The sequence below is a fragment of the Alosa sapidissima genome, chromosome 6 (assembly GCF_018492685.1).
Source record: "Alosa sapidissima isolate fAloSap1 chromosome 6, fAloSap1.pri, whole genome shotgun sequence".
NCBI lineage: Eukaryota > Metazoa > Chordata > Actinopteri > Clupeiformes > Clupeidae > Alosa > Alosa sapidissima.
Window position 1 is genome coordinate 18,962,403 of NC_055962.1, and position 15,601 is coordinate 18,978,003.

Here is a 15,601-nt window from a genome sequence, read left to right on the forward strand (position 1 = left end):
GACCATAATTGCAGGAGCGTTCTCCTGGCACCTGTTTATGACACACCGCTGTGCGTGCCGCGCGGCACTCGGGGCAGGCCGGGTAATGCCGCTGGAAAATTGCCTCTTTGGGCCTTTTCCAGCGGGAGTGGCCATTTGCATGCGCTGAGCTGGGCCTCCCAGGGGGTGAGCTTGGCTGTGGAGAGAGAGAGAAGCTGCGGCAGCCAATAGATTCCCGCACTCGGGGGTTTGTGCTGGAAGCAGTTCACTCCGGCCACCCATATCTGCAGTGATGGGGGGTCCATCTCTTGAAAGTGGATCCTCCATCTGTGTGTGTGTGTGTGTGTGTGTGTGTGTGTGTGTGTGTGTGTGTGTTGTGTATGTTATTTCATCATAACTACCTTCCCCTCACACTGTGTGTGTTTCTATGGGGGTTTGCATGCTATATGTTTATATGAATTATGCATACTCATAATCTATAGCTGAACCAGTGTACCTTTTGTGTGTGTGTATGAATGTGTGAATAGAGAGAGAGAGAGATTGAGGGAAAGAGAAAGAGAGAGAGTATGTGTGGGAGTGTAAGAGTATGTGTGTGTGCAGCGCTATATTGGGAAGGAAGGAACACCCCCAAGAAGGTACTCATGCTTGGAGACATTTATAATCATAATCCATACTTATGCTGATACACATGATTCAACACAGCGGCCTTTTCTCCATTATGAGATGACACTAACCCGCTCCTTGACAAATGTGACATTCAAAGCAAATAAATGAATCAGATGGCTTCATGAGATTAGTATAGGGGGATGCAGAAATTGAAGGTTGAGCGTGAAGGTGGGTACTCAAGCATGAGTCTGACAGTCACTAAAGCCTGTGTGCCTACGCCAATGTCAATACACATGTATCGATCATCTGGAGATATGAGAGATGTGATGAAATGTGATTTGAACAATGACAGACATGACAATGGCGTGGGTGTGTGTGTGTGTGTGTCTGTGTCTGTGTGCTTGTGTGTGTGGAGGCGTTGGTTGGTGTGCAGAAGGTGAGACAGGTAGACTCATCTCCCCCATGCTGCGAAGGCAATTTGGCAACATAAATTACACGCTCCCCTTCCTGTTTCTCCCTGACACACCGGGGACAGATGAAACCCATCCATCACTCCCTGTCACAGCGCTCCCGGGGAAGGGGGGGGGGGTGGTAGGTCGACGCTCCCCCCGGGACACGCACACGGAGGTCGGGGAACGGCGGTGGCGGTGACAGGGGCCATGAAGGTGGATCATCACCTGAACTATCTGACATCAGACAGGCCCGGGAGCAGGGCTTATCGAGTCGAAGCCAGTGCCACAAGCTCAGAGCTCGCGGATAGGGTTGGGGTGGAGTGGGGGTGATGGAGAGAGAGGGGTTATCAGTTTGCCACCACAGCCACCAGCTGGGTCTCCATTGCATAAGCACTTGGTGGATTAGGGAAATCACTACATAATGCTATAATGTAATGATTATCAGTCAAAGAGAAGAAAAGAGGATATGAAGGGATTTTTTGGGGCATGGGCCCCTTTTTTTGTTGTGTCGGGGTGAGACTGCTGGCGAGCTGATATGGGAATGTGATATGGAATATGGAATTATGTGATTAGGTAACATAATTCCATATTCGGTGAGCTTTCATTATTCAAGTCTAGTTCGGGGAGTGAAAAGTGAGTTATGGTTTAGAATAAAAAAAAACATACTTAACAATGTTTATTTGTTTTTTATTTTATACATAATACACAACAGCACAAACACCAAAGTGTTTGAAAGTCTCTTTTCATCTCTGTGCTGTCATGATTTCCCCAGCTTCTCTCCTCACTCTCCTACTCTCTCGGAAATAAAATCTCATATCTTGTTCCATTTCAAATACATAGATATTGTTTTTCAGATGGAAGGGGGTATGGCAGGATCCCTATCCCTCACCTGGGATGATTCAGGCTTATTGCTGTGATGTGTTGTTTAAATTCTGATGCACTATTTGTTCGCATCATATTTCTCTGTTTTCTATTTTACATTTCCTCAAAGATTTATGTTTGTTTGGGCATACGTGTGTGTGTGTGTGTGTGTGTGTGTGTGTGTGTGTGTGTGTGTGTGTGTGTGTGTGTGTGTGTGTGTGTGTGTGTGTGTGTGTGTGTGTGTGTGTGTGTGTGTGTGTGCGTGCGTGCGTGCGTGCGTGCGTGCGTGTGTATTTGTGTTTGTGTGTCAGTATCAGTAACAGTATCAGTATCTCTGGAAGCCAAGATTATGCAATAGCCACCGGATCTACTGTGTGAGTCATAAATAAAATCTCTCTTGTGGCCTTTTCCGCAGACGGACTGCTCCAGCGAGAGCGAGAGCGAGGACAACTTCATGGTGACTCCACCACGCGATCACCTGGGCCTGGCCATCTTCTCCATGCTCTGCTGCTTCTGGCCCCTGGGCATCGCCGCCTTCTACTTCTCCCAGGGGGTACGTACGTATACGCAACTCCGCATTGCCATGGCAACCCCGGCCAAATCCTGCCAGCCCTAGTCGGGACCATCGGTCATGTAGTGGCTACAGCTCACTTTGTGTGAGGGTGAGAGTTCCATTACCAGACACAAGGCAGAGTCAGTCTCTCAATATAGCTCCAGTATCATTCTCAGCCAGGCGATGAGTTAATTAACCGATTTAATTGCGTACGATCAATAATGTATACTAACGCATATAGTTCAGAACGTTAGTTTACATTAGCATTTAATCACTGTAGCAGATGCCTTGTTGGGTAAAAACATTTTTTCCCCACTGGCACAGGTGTCATTATCAGAGCGGGTACCACAAGTAGGTGTTCAGATTGTTCTTTTACAGGAAATTGCCAATGTTCCAGTGTGGTAATGTGATCTGGGCAGAATTTGATTACACAGCACACATTTATTTAAATTCAAGTGTATTTTGACACAATAGTTTTAAGGGTTTTTTAGCATTAGTTTTACTTGACCAAGTAAGAGTGTAGCTCATCCTCTGGGCTCAATCAATGTTCAGTCAGTAACTGACACATGTAATCAACTAACACTAAGGGCCCTAATTTAAATGGTGGGCAAAGTGCAAATTCTATTTTTAAACAACTAAATTAATAACAACGCAAAATCTATTTCCTAATATAATGCCATGAGCAAGATCCTAAGCACGAACATTGATAACTAGTTCATACACAAAACTTTGACTCTACCCATCATTTAAATTAGGGCCCTAAATGACTTTTCTGCGCATAGTAACTGTTTGTAAGTGAAGGTATAAGTATAAATATAAGTAAGTATATATACTGTTTTGATCCCGTGAGAGAAATTTGGTCTCTGCATTTAACCCAATCCGTGAATTAGTGAAACACAGCACACAGTGAGGTGAAGCACACAACAGCTACAACAGCGGCGCTCGGGGAGCAGTGAGGGTTTAGGTGCCTTGCTCAACCGGCAACCCTCTGGTTACAAGTCCAGAGTGCTAACCAGTGGGCCACGGCTGCCCATGAAAGGAAAGATGTATTGAAAATTGGTACCTTTGTTTGTAGTCTATATGAATATGCAAATGCACAATAATAACAATGGTGCTCATTCCATCTGAAAAAAACCTTAATCCAATAAGTAACTCTGTCTGCCAATACAGACCTGTCTTCCTGTCAATCACTATCCAACACCACAGGCACCATCACCATCTCTTCTTTAAATATTCATCATCTTCTCACTCTCTGTCTGCATGCAAAAACACTGTCATGTTTTCAACTGATTTAAAATAACGCTGTCCTTTGTCATTGTGATTTGCGCCACATACTCAGTCGAACGGATTATTTTCACCACCATTTAGGCGCCGCCTCTTTCGCAGCTGAAAACAAACTCTCGTTCAGCACTAAATATTCTCTGTCTTATCGTTGCTCTCTGGCTCTGTCAGGCGGAGGCACCCAGTGAATTATCTTGTCAGAAACTAATTCAATTCTCTCAGAATAATTATGAAAATGATGGCCGGGTTTAGAGACGTCGGACGCCTTCGCCGATCTGCCTCACTACGCAACAGCAAGCCTGTCACAGGAGGCGGAGGTGAAATAACACTAAATTTCAATCGTGCCTTACCTATAGTGGTAATCTTACCATGCCATCCCCAGTTTTACATGCAGAGGCAATTAGCAGCATCTCTGCTCAAGATTCAATACACACACACATTCCCCTTTTATCTACTGTATGTGTATGAATGTATGTGTGTGTATGTGTCTGTCTGTATGTGTGTGTGTGTGTGTGTGTGTGTGTGTGTGTGTGTGTGTATTGAATCTTGAGTTTGTTAATTACCAACCCGCCCCACCTCCTATCAAGCCTCCTCCCATTTGCACTCCTACCTGATACGCCTCATTCATCCTTGTCTCTGTGAACCAGCAATCACCACCCTGAGGAAAATGAGTTCTACTTAAGAGGCTCCCCTACAGGCTAAACGTGCTTGAACTCACCAAAGAGTGGACTCAGAGGGGGCCTGAAATGATCAGATGTCCAAGGTGTTTTCTCTGTGATTAGGGAAGTCTTGGTGGTACTAGGAAAACTGCAAGACTTCTCTAATCACAGAGAAACACTTCCCTAAGGACCTTTTAGACTTTTTATATGTTTGATACTATAGTTTTGACATGGACATCTATTACAGGCCATGGGGCATTTGTAGTCTTTGTGCTGACAGAAAGGACACACATTTTCAAGTGGGCATTTCAGCGCTAGATTACTATTTTGTGTGTAGTGTTGGGGAGGGTTGATGGAGATTCATTTTGCTTGTGGATCTTGTGCTGAAGGATATCATAACAGTGGCTCATCAATTTGCAATTTACTCCTGATGGAAAATTAGTTAAATCCATTACCAGATGCATCAGATATCTCAGAAATGCTGGCGATTTTTGAATAAGTTAATGAGGTAAGAGGCCTGCCCATAGGAACTGAATCCAATAAGCCATATGACTGGGCTAGCCCAGGCGCATAGACTGGCCCTCCCTCATGGCACATTGCACAATCCTTTTAGCCATCTAACGGTGAAGTTGCACAAAACAAAGGAACAACCGCTCTGTGTGTTGCGTGTGTTGGCATGTCCCCACCACCCGTTATTGCCTGTCACAAGCCGAAAAATCAATAGCTTTTTCCAGGGGATTAGGGGGGTCATGTGCAAAGACGGGGAGGGGCGACCCGACCCCCGTTGTGAATGATGGCCTGTTGAGGCAGGCAGCAGGAGCAAGGCAGCGCTAAAGCTGCTCACGTGAAAGACTCAACTCAAGTCTCACAGGTTCCACCCACCCACACACACATAGATATATTGGATTATGTGTGTGTGTGTGTGTGTGTGTGTGTGTGTGTGTGCGCAAGTGTGCAGCAGTGCTGATGAACACACATGACACAAGAAATCAGTGTATGTACTGTACTCTCATATTCAGTGTAACACTCACACTGCACGCCATCCCCATGCATATATTGTACTAACATGAATAATTCCATCAACATTTCCTACAGACTAGGCTAATAACCAGAAGCTCCCAGTGCGGCATGTAGCATTATTATATAAATATTACTTCTCCATACAAGATACAGTATAAGTAGGGCAGAAGCATATACTCCACTAGTGTTAATTTTGTCACCTATTTTTAATTTAGTCTTAGTCTTAGTCTTGTGGCAAATGTCCTTGTTAGTTTTAGTCACATTTAGTCATTCACATATCTTTTTTTCTTAGTCAAGTTTTAGTCGACTAAAAGTCTCACACCATTTTAGTCTAGTTTTAGTCAAACGAGAACTCAAGGTATCTTAGTCAAGTTTTAGTCGACTAAAAGTCTCGTCATTTTAGTCTAGTTTTAGTCAAAAGAAAACTCAATATATCTTAAGTCAAGTTTTAGTCAAAACATTTTAGTCTTTTTTAAAATAACAAATTATTTCTGAGATTATTTCTGATAACTATTTCAGTCAAATAGTGTTTCACATATCTCAAATATTATTTAAATGTCATAATTAAGTTACCTAACAAACTACACTTATTGAATTATTTTTTTTTAATGCAACTCTGGTTTTCTGATTTAAGAGGCACATTCACAAATGATTAACTTGTTCCGAAGAGATTTTTATTTTGAACCAACACAATTCAAAAGCTGGGGCATAACAGACTCCGACTGACAAGTTAGAAAGGTTTTTAGAACTGTTTTGGTTGCCTTGTGTCTCATTATTCTGTTATAAAATAAAATGAGCATACCCAGAAAAACTGAAAACAATAGGCCCACTGTACTGTACTGTAGGTCTAAAATACAACCTATTTACTAGGTTGGTCTTGAAATATCAAATGAGATTTAACAAGGCTTAACAATGAATATTTCTGCTGTTACTACAGCTGCTGAAACTTCCACTTGAGGTTAAACACTCAATTAGACAATCAAGTTCAAAGGCAAGATTTGCAACAGTAAGCAAAATCCATTACAAGGTAGAGTGCTAGAAAAAAACAAACTATAACCAAAACAGTATGCAGTTAATCACTCTAGACTTTGTTAAGTTTTAGAAAAGCACTTCTTTCTAATGTAACTCTTGCTCTGTTGCGGCGGCCACTTGAAAGATCTCCAGTTAAACTAAAGACTCGCTCTGCAAAGGCTTCGGAAGCTGGCATTGCCAGAAGGTCTAATGCCAGAGGTTTCAGCAGTGGAAACATGGTGGAGCTTTGAGAAGACCAGAAATCCATGCCCGAATCGTCTGGGTTTGCATGGGACAGGGCTTCTTTGAATTTTTGTACCTCTAGTCTGATTGAGGTCTTGGAGGTCTTTGGCCTTGATGGCCGATGGGCACTCAAAAACCTGAATCTAGGCCGCTTTTGCAGAGGTGCATCTGAGACCTCTGCACTTCCAATGTCCTCATCATCTGTCGCCTCTTCCTGGTATGGTACACTGCGAGTGATGTACTCTTCAGCTTTACTGAGGAGATTCTGTATGTCGTCATTATCATTTTCGATAAGGGCCTCTGCTGACACACTGGCGTCAACAAAACAAGCAGCTGCAGCAAGAGGAGAAAACTTGCTTGCCGACACATCCAGGAAACAGCTGAAGCGTAGATCCATATCTGCAGACATCTTCTGTGCCAGTGTAGCTACATCCCTGTAGCTCCTGGCATGAACAAGGGAGAAGTCTGAAAGGTGCCTTTTCAAGTCCAGTAGTGCAGGCACAACCAGGGAGAAACAACTTCAGTGTTTCCCCTACAGTGTATTTAACAGCGGCGCAGCGCCGCCGCTGGATTTTCAGCGCCGCTGCAACATAATATCACGAGATTCACTTTAACACACTGTAAAAGCACAACGGCCAACGTCATCTCGAAATTGTTTTCTGAAAGTCTTGAGTAAGTTAAGTGCATCAAATCCGCACTTAGCCTCTCATTATTCAGGACATATATGCGGCATGATGTGTCAGGTGATTACAAGCCCAAAGACAACTCTGCAGCCCATATGGCTAGCCTACGTTCTGAACACGGTTACATTGTTTAGCTATCCGACTGATGGGGTCTTGCTCCGCCACAGTGTAGCCTATGGTGTCATCGTTCACTTGTAGGTTACACAATAAATAGCCTACTTATAGGCCTGGTGGCAATAAAAAATTATATTAGTTATATTTCATCACGAAGCTGTTTGTTTGCCGTGAATTCGCTTGTAGCCTATGCCATATGTTAAGCTTGAGCAATTCCTCTGATCCAAAGCCTGCTTTGACACAGACACTAATGTGAAACATGCATCCTCCTCTCCTAGCCTACATCAAATAAAAGAAACCAATTCATGATTACCGAAATTTATTTAACATGGGGGGGAAAAAGTTTGTTGCGATTTAGCCTACTGTTGTGATGCGGTTCTTTCTGCTGATTGGATTTACGTCCGGTGTCGTCAACTCTGAGAACTCTTGCTCCGGCTGACAATTTTATCCAGAGAGCTGATTTCCCAAAGATGAGCCTCCATCAACATTCAACGACAAATTATTAAAACGTAAGTAATGCAATAGAGTAAACCAATGTGCTACAAGGTGTATGGTCTTAACGTTAATTGTAGCCCAGACTTGTAACGTTAGCGTAGGGCTATATGTAATGTTTGCATGGGAAAGCTAGGCGAACACAGTCTAGGCCTGTTTAAACTTTCTGATAGTTAAAGGAAATATGAGCATATGTTGGCATATACGTATAGCCTAAATTCTGTCCACTTAGCTATAATAGGCTATCACAAACAGACCTTTTCTACGTTTGCGGCATTAGACATAGGAGCCTACATTCTCTTATCAGAAAGACGTGTTCTCATAACTTCAGCGTTCTCTTGACGGTGAGACGAACGGTCGCAGTTCAATCAAGTAGCCTAGGTCTTTTTCGAGTTAATTGTGAGTGAGTTGTATGGTAACTGTGGGAGTGATGTAGAAGAAAAGTGAGTATTTACTTTTTTATACGTGGGTTTGTTGTTTTGGGACTGAGAAATAGACTACAAGGAGAGCATCTGGCTACGTGCATGCGTGTCAGCATTAATGGCCCCCCAACAATTCAATTCAATTACCAAAGAGCATTAGAGATGTTCTTTGAAAAGCCCAGAAAAATTAAGTGCTCGCAGATTGGGTGTGGCCTTTGCCATTAAGACAAATTTAAATAAATTGTAAATAATCTTTTTCTGGGTTGTGTCATTTCATTTTTCTTCTATCATTTTTAACCAATAATGTAAAAGAAAGCTGAAAATGTCCACAAAAGAAACACGAAGGTATGATATAAAAAAAATTAAAAAATTAAAAAAATGCGCAACAACCCCCCCCCCCCCCCCCCCAAGTAATAGCACCGCTGCTGGAAAAATTTCTAGGGGAAACACTGAACTTGTATCACTTTCAAGCACCTTTGTGTGTTCTGCAAATGGAAGGAGCAAGTCTTTGAGGATGGCCACCTTCTGCCATTCACTGGGAAGTAGGCAATCCCAGCCCATGGTGTCAGCCACTGATGTCACATGGTCCTTTATTTCAAGTAAACGAGACAACATCAAAAAAGAACTGGGCCATCTGGTTGGACAGTCTTTGATGAGAATGCGTCCACATTGTTCCAGCAACCGTTCTGTGGCAACAGATGATTTGCGAAACTGTCTCACCAGATGCCGGACCTTGTCCAGTAGACGTTTGATTGCTTGTTCCTTCTTGATCATGTTGACGACAAGCTGAAGGGTATGGACCACACATGGGGTCCTCTCCAAGGTTCCATATCTGATAGAAAATTTAACACAAAACAACAATTCTTTTCAATAATCCTACAATAACTATTATTCTATACAATAGCAAATTATCACTACATTACATTAGTTAATTAAACATATTTCAGATTATTTTTAGATTCAATATGAAATATCTATTACTGTGAGTAATAACAAACACCATTCACAGACTGACCTTTCATCTGCCTCTACCTCTTCATCACTATCCTGGGAATTGCTCTCATCAGAACTGGTGTCTTCTTCTTCGTGGCGAAATGCAGAAACCATGTTGCTTCCATTATCTGTTATAATCATGAGAATTTTTTCCTTTGGGATCCCCCATTCTTCTGTGCACTCCTCCACAAGGGTAGCAATAGAATGAGCAGTGTGTGGGTGAACCATTTGCTTTAAGTTTAGGAGTATGTGTTCAGCTTTACTGTCTTGAACATTGAAATAACAAGCACTGACAGCAAGGAAGGAGGCCGTGAGCCCCTTTTTAGTCCATATGTCTATGCCAATGGTCACTTTGCAGGCCATAGCCAGTCTGTTTTTGAATTTGACCTAGACTTGCAATTTTGGTCTTTTTTGGTACGGTCAGTCTTTTATCTATTTTTTCCATCATGTTGATGAATTCCTCATCTTCTACTGTCCGTGGAGGGTGGGCTGTGTGTGTGTTAAAACGCTGAATAACGTTATTATTGGACAAACAAGGTATCCAGGGTCTGAGTAAACATGTAAGGAGCAGAATATAACACAAGAATATTACATACAATACAGCTAAAACGCTCCACCGGAGATAGACAAGCCCACCAGGGAGCCTTTTGTGCAACTAGTCAATACCATGCTGTTTTCAAGATTTTAGATTGTTAGACAGCTAGTTTAACAATCTAGGACTGAAACGATCACTTGCCATTACACTTGCCTTGCAAGTATGCAAAAGCAGCAGTGTTAACACTGATAAGGGTTAGCTAACGCTAGCCTTTGAGATTATGTGTTTTACATGTAAATCCTGTTTCATTGCTACAAATTCTAACGTGAGCTACTAGCAGCCTTTATAGCATGTAACCTTTTAATATGATAACCAACTAGAAGGTTAACAGTTAATGTTAAACTAAAAGTGCAACATGCATAGATCCTAGGAGCTCAATCTAACTTCAAACCGACATTAGCTTGCCGTTCGTTTTTTATTCCCTTCACAACTTGATAGCCAACTAGCAAGTCTGGTATAATGGCTAACGTTATAAAATATAACCTGCATAATGTATGTGCCACAACATAGCTGGCAGCTAACTGGTTGATTAAACGTTATAGTGTAGATGCCTAAAACCAACATTAGCTTATGAGATGTTAATTTAAGTTCACTTACCTGAATATGTGGGTGGTTAGCCTTAAGATGCCGCTTCAGGTTAGTGGTGTTTTTCCCCCGACATCTTTTGCCCACACTGCTTCCCATCAGTTACAATGACACATTCAGACTTTTTTTCAGTGTCATTGTATTTAAAGTGCGCCCAAACATCGAGCCTCTTCTTTCTCCCTAGCATGATGTGTTGGTCGCTGGCTCTACTGAAATCTCTGGTGTTCGCTATCTGTCTATGGGTGTTTTTTGCTGGCTCCATGTAGTTTCGTGTTGCAGCCACAAGCAGCTACACAGGCTGGCAGCAACAGCACTCATTCGGAATATTTTGAAGGCGTAACAGTTGAATATTCTATCTCGTGATGAAAAAGTAGAGGATTGTAGACGAAACTGAAGAGAGATTTTATCTTAGTTTTTATTTTATGCAAAACATTTTAGTCTCGTCTTTTTTCGTCAACAATAATGCATGTTAATTTAGTCTTTGTCAGCGTTTTTGGAGAATAGTGCAGTCTTGTCATCGTCTCGTCTTAGTCATGAAAAAAAAGGTCGTTGACGAACATATTTAGTCTCGTCTCGTCTGACGAAATTAACACTATACTCCACATGTAAACAAAACAGCAAACTATATTTTATTATACAAATGTATTTTTTATTTTGTCTGAATAATACGCAAGGGGGCACAGTGTAAGTTAATGGCTTCTTCAGCCGTAGAAAATGGGCTCCTCCTGCCATCTGCTGTGGAGCCCACGGAGTCCATAGGCAGCCGCTCCGTGTTTAGCGCCATTTCAGAATGACTGTGAAGGATTGCCGTCTGGGCTGGTGCCAACATTTGAAATCAAAATGAATGGCTTCTCCTAATTTGTCTTGAACCAGCAGAATGAATGTGCTGGGACTTGAGTCAGTGCCATTCCCCCATCCGTCCTCTTGTCTCGTTTGATTGACTTAGCTGTAATTCGACATCTAAGGAGAGTCTTATAGATTCCATTTCTCATAATTATGATGGTCTCACCCACACTTGGGCTGTTGTGCTTTAGTGCTGTCTGACTCTGCAGGCATGATTTCACTCAAGAGCTCTTTATTTGTTTCTTTCTCTTTCTGTCATCTTTCTTCTCTGTTTCTCTCTCTTTCTTTACCTCCTCCATATTTCCAGTGTCCTCAGCTCTCATTTGTCTGTCCACTCTCATCACTCTTTTTCTCTATTACTTTGGGCTTCCACTGGCTCTCTGTCCTGGGCTTTCTCCTCCTCTCACATTCCTCTACCTTTCATTCCCTCACCATTCCTCTCTAACAGTTCTCCCTAGTCGTCTCCTCTGCTCCTCACTACTTCTCTCTTTCTCTCTCTCTCCCTGTCTCTTTCCCTCTGTCTCTCTAACTCATTCTCTCTCTATCTCTTTCTCTGTCAGCTGTAAAATCCCCCCTTTCCCTGAGGAGCGAGCATCACGCTATGACTTAATTATTCATCTGAACTGGAGAAATGGATTGATTAAACAATTACAAGCCACTTAATAGACGCCACCATTAAAAGGAATTAAGGTCTCAAAGCAGCTCCCCCTTTAGAGTCAAATGCCCTTTAGCAGAGCCCATGTAGGCCTACTGGATGAGAGTTCATTGGGGATTGCCATGATTAAATAAAGCTGTTCGTTGCCATATCAAGACGCATTCTTCTTTTTTACCCCTCTGTGCTCAGAGCTCTTCTCTACTTCTTTTGAAGACCCTGAGGGGTTTATGATTCAAGTTAAAGAGAGGCAGTTTTTTTGCTTTAAATACCAGTTCTGGAGATAATTTCCCTAGTGGGCTGAAGTGATGGGTTCTCCTGGCATTGTTTCAGTATGCTCTTTGTTGGCATGGTAACAACTTGTTAGTTTGCAGAATTTTTTTCCACCTTTTGTTTAATTTTGCATTCATGTCTTTTTGACCATGCTGTATTGCTCACTGTCTGACTTCAGATGAAAGCTGGAGGAAAATAAGACTTTCAATATAAAAAAGCAATACTTCTCATGAAAAGTTAAAATTGAAAAACATTAAAAATGTCAACTTTGTGTCCTGATGTAATACGAATACGAATACTTTATTGTCCACAAAGTGGAAATTTGTCTTCAGTTTCACCACAGACATATAAACAATAATCCCACAATACACAATCAAGCACTGCACTTGTAAAAGTAATGTGAAACCTAGTGTCAAAGACCTGCTAGGTGCTTTTTTCCCTGACCAAGGGTCATGGACTGAATCCATACGGGATGTGGAGCAGTCACCGAACAGCCCACCGGAACAAAAGAAATTACAGTTGCACCAGAGGGTGAAAGAACCTCCGATAGATGTGGCAATGCTGTGATTCATGGGGAAATGGCAGCTAGTGTTTATACCACCAGCCAAATGTGTGCAACCTTTTGTCAAACTCTGAAAGTGTCACTTGTGAAAGTTCTCTCAACATCAAAAGTTACTAGAATAGTTTTGACTGGATATGAATGGTTTTTATTTCAAATTGACACAATCTTTTAATATGTTTACATTCAGCATTCACCAAATGTACCACATTATTTATTTCACCATCCAATCTTCCAGAAGAAACATGAAACAAATGGAAGATGGAACAAAGAGATACTCTATCCAAAAAAATAAAATATTTTGTGAGATGACTGAGCTGCATATCTATTGTACTGTAGGTGAGTCTGATTGATGCTGTCAGTACACAGTGGAAACCTGACCAAAAGCTGCCTGTTGGCTATCCTCTCTACACAAACCAACATATAGAAAAGAGAACGAGAGAGAGAGAGAGCTTGGAATGAGAAAAGGGGGAAATGTATTTCATTGTTACCTCTCCTCTCCTTCAAGGCTGTGTGGTCTTTTCTGGACTGTCCCTTTCCATTTGTCTCACGTTGTAAAAGCTTTCCATTAAATCAACACGGCCATCGTCTCCCCTAAATGAAATTGCTTTAAAAGTTGATGATGCGCAATTGTTCCACCTCCACAGCATTTATGCTTTTTTTTTTCTCTATCCTTCCTTTTTTCTCGTTTCCATGTGATGCACAACACTCGCCTATGAGTAGCTGCATAGCACTTCATTGTGCTGCCGCAGACCATGTTGATGTACCATTAAACTGTTCCCTACTGCCATCCTCCACACTCACGCTCCTCTCCCCCCCCCCCCAGCTCTGCTCCATACGGCCCTGATCGACATAAAAATAGAGCAGGATGTACAGCAGCTCTGGCAGTTACTGCTGCATAGAAGGCGAGGATGGAAACTGTATTAATCTCACATTTCTCATTTTTTCCCTTTATAAACTCCATGTCTTTCTCTCTCTGTATCTCTATTCTACTCTTTTTCTATCTCTTTCTGTTCTTTGTCCAGACCAGCAAAGCTGTCACCAAGGGAGACTTCTCGCTGGCCAGCATCGCCTCCAGACGGGCTCTATTCCTGGCCGCTCTGTCCATCACCATCGGCACAGGTGTGTATGTCGGCGTGGTGGTGGCCCTCATCGCCTACCTGTCCAAGCCGGGACACATATAGCACCTCCTGGGGCCCCACCAGATCCCCTCAGAGAGCCCACAGGACTACATTTCCCACAATTCCTCTTTCCTTTGAACTTGTCAGAACATCTCCAGTACATTCTTCCCCCCTCAAGACAACCCTTACTAACGATTGAGCGACTGGTGAAACTCTAGTAAGACGATGGAAGAGTGAAGAGAGGTTCACATATACCAAGAAAAAAAGAGGGGAAGATAGTAAGAAAGATTTTTAAGGAAGCCTGTGGAGAGATTTGCCTCAGTGGAGAATGAGGTGTCAGAAGCCTCGGAATGTGTCTGGAATCAAACCGCTTTCGCATCTCCCATGATCCTTTGAGCCTTGTGATGTGGGACGTTTATCATCTGGGGTGTTGTTCTGAGATGAGAATGGAAGATGAGAGAGAATAAAGGCCACTTTCATCAGAAAGACCATTTCAGTGGCTCCAAGAAGAAAACAACACCCTAGATGTACAAGAGTAGAATGTTTACCTACCTATTTTCAGTAGCTCAGCTTTTTGACACAGTGAATTGTCATGTGACTGTCCTGAAAGTGAACTTTACTCAGCCCCTTGCGATTGCATCCTGTGGACAGAACTATAAGGGAATGGACCCTGGTACTATTGGCTTCACTTACCAGGGATGCATTGGCCCTTCTCTCCGCCCTTTAGTATGGGACTTAGAATAAGGCAATGCTGAATACATTGCTATGGACATTTTCTTGGACGCACCCAACAGCAAGACGGATGAGAAACTGTGACGGCAACCATGGGGTTTCTGGGGTTGGCTTCTAAATGAACAAAGTTGGCATGGAAACAGAGAAGCAACTCCAAATCTGACGTAACTTATTAATGTACATGTTACTTTTTGGCCATTTTCTTTTAAGCAAGACACTTGTGATGACCGGTAATAACAAGTAAACCTGGCATCAAACCGTGTTTTTTTTCCAGCTTTTTTGTCATTGGCGTGTTCCAAGAAAGGGTCTCTGTTTGATGGGGGGGGGGGGGGGGGGGGAACTTCTGAGAAATACATCTGTTATTTTCATTTAGTGTCCTTGCCTTGTTGTATTTTGCCATTGTACTCCCAGGGCCTTGAGGTATTACTTTTAACTACAGATCACCACAGATGCTACAAATCGCAAATGTCAGGAAAGGAGTCAGGAATGTTAAGTTGGATTTCGCATTTACATTCACGTTATGTTCAGTTTGTTGTTTCTCGCCCAGGTGAGGCTCAGTGTTGAATGATTTGCACCAAATACAAATCTCGACATCCCCAGACATGTGTACCATGCAGTACAGACATGACTTAACTCAGGTGCTCAACTGGGTTGTCTTTCACTGACACGAGGCCCAGATGACAGTAATGGTTTAATATGGAGGAAATGGCATGACGTGGTTGTAAAACGCTGTCGGCACCTGAAGCGTTGCGTTTCCACAGGTCTTGACGGACAGGGAAATAAATGAGCCTCCAAAAATAGCATGTCGATAGCTCTAAGACATGAAACGTATGATTGAAGGGATTAATAATGCATCGCATGTTTTCAGGGGA

General features: G+C 42.5%; 1 protein-coding gene across 2 annotated transcripts in view; it reads left to right on the top strand.

Annotated features, from left to right (window-relative positions):
* Nucleotides 1-14,241, top strand: part of LOC121712299 (synapse differentiation-inducing gene protein 1-like) — a 29,861-nt gene extending 15,620 nt beyond the window's left edge. For both annotated transcript variants that reach the window (XM_042096441.1, XM_042096442.1), the window contains exons 3-4: nt 2,314-2,451; nt 13,902-14,241. In XM_042096441.1, the coding sequence (XP_041952375.1) occupies nt 2,314-2,451; nt 13,902-14,060 (297 nt within the window). In that variant the 3' untranslated portion in view covers nt 14,061-14,241. The remainder of the gene's footprint in view (nt 1-2,313; nt 2,452-13,901) is intronic.
* Nucleotides 14,242-15,601: the final 1,360 nt, after the last annotated feature.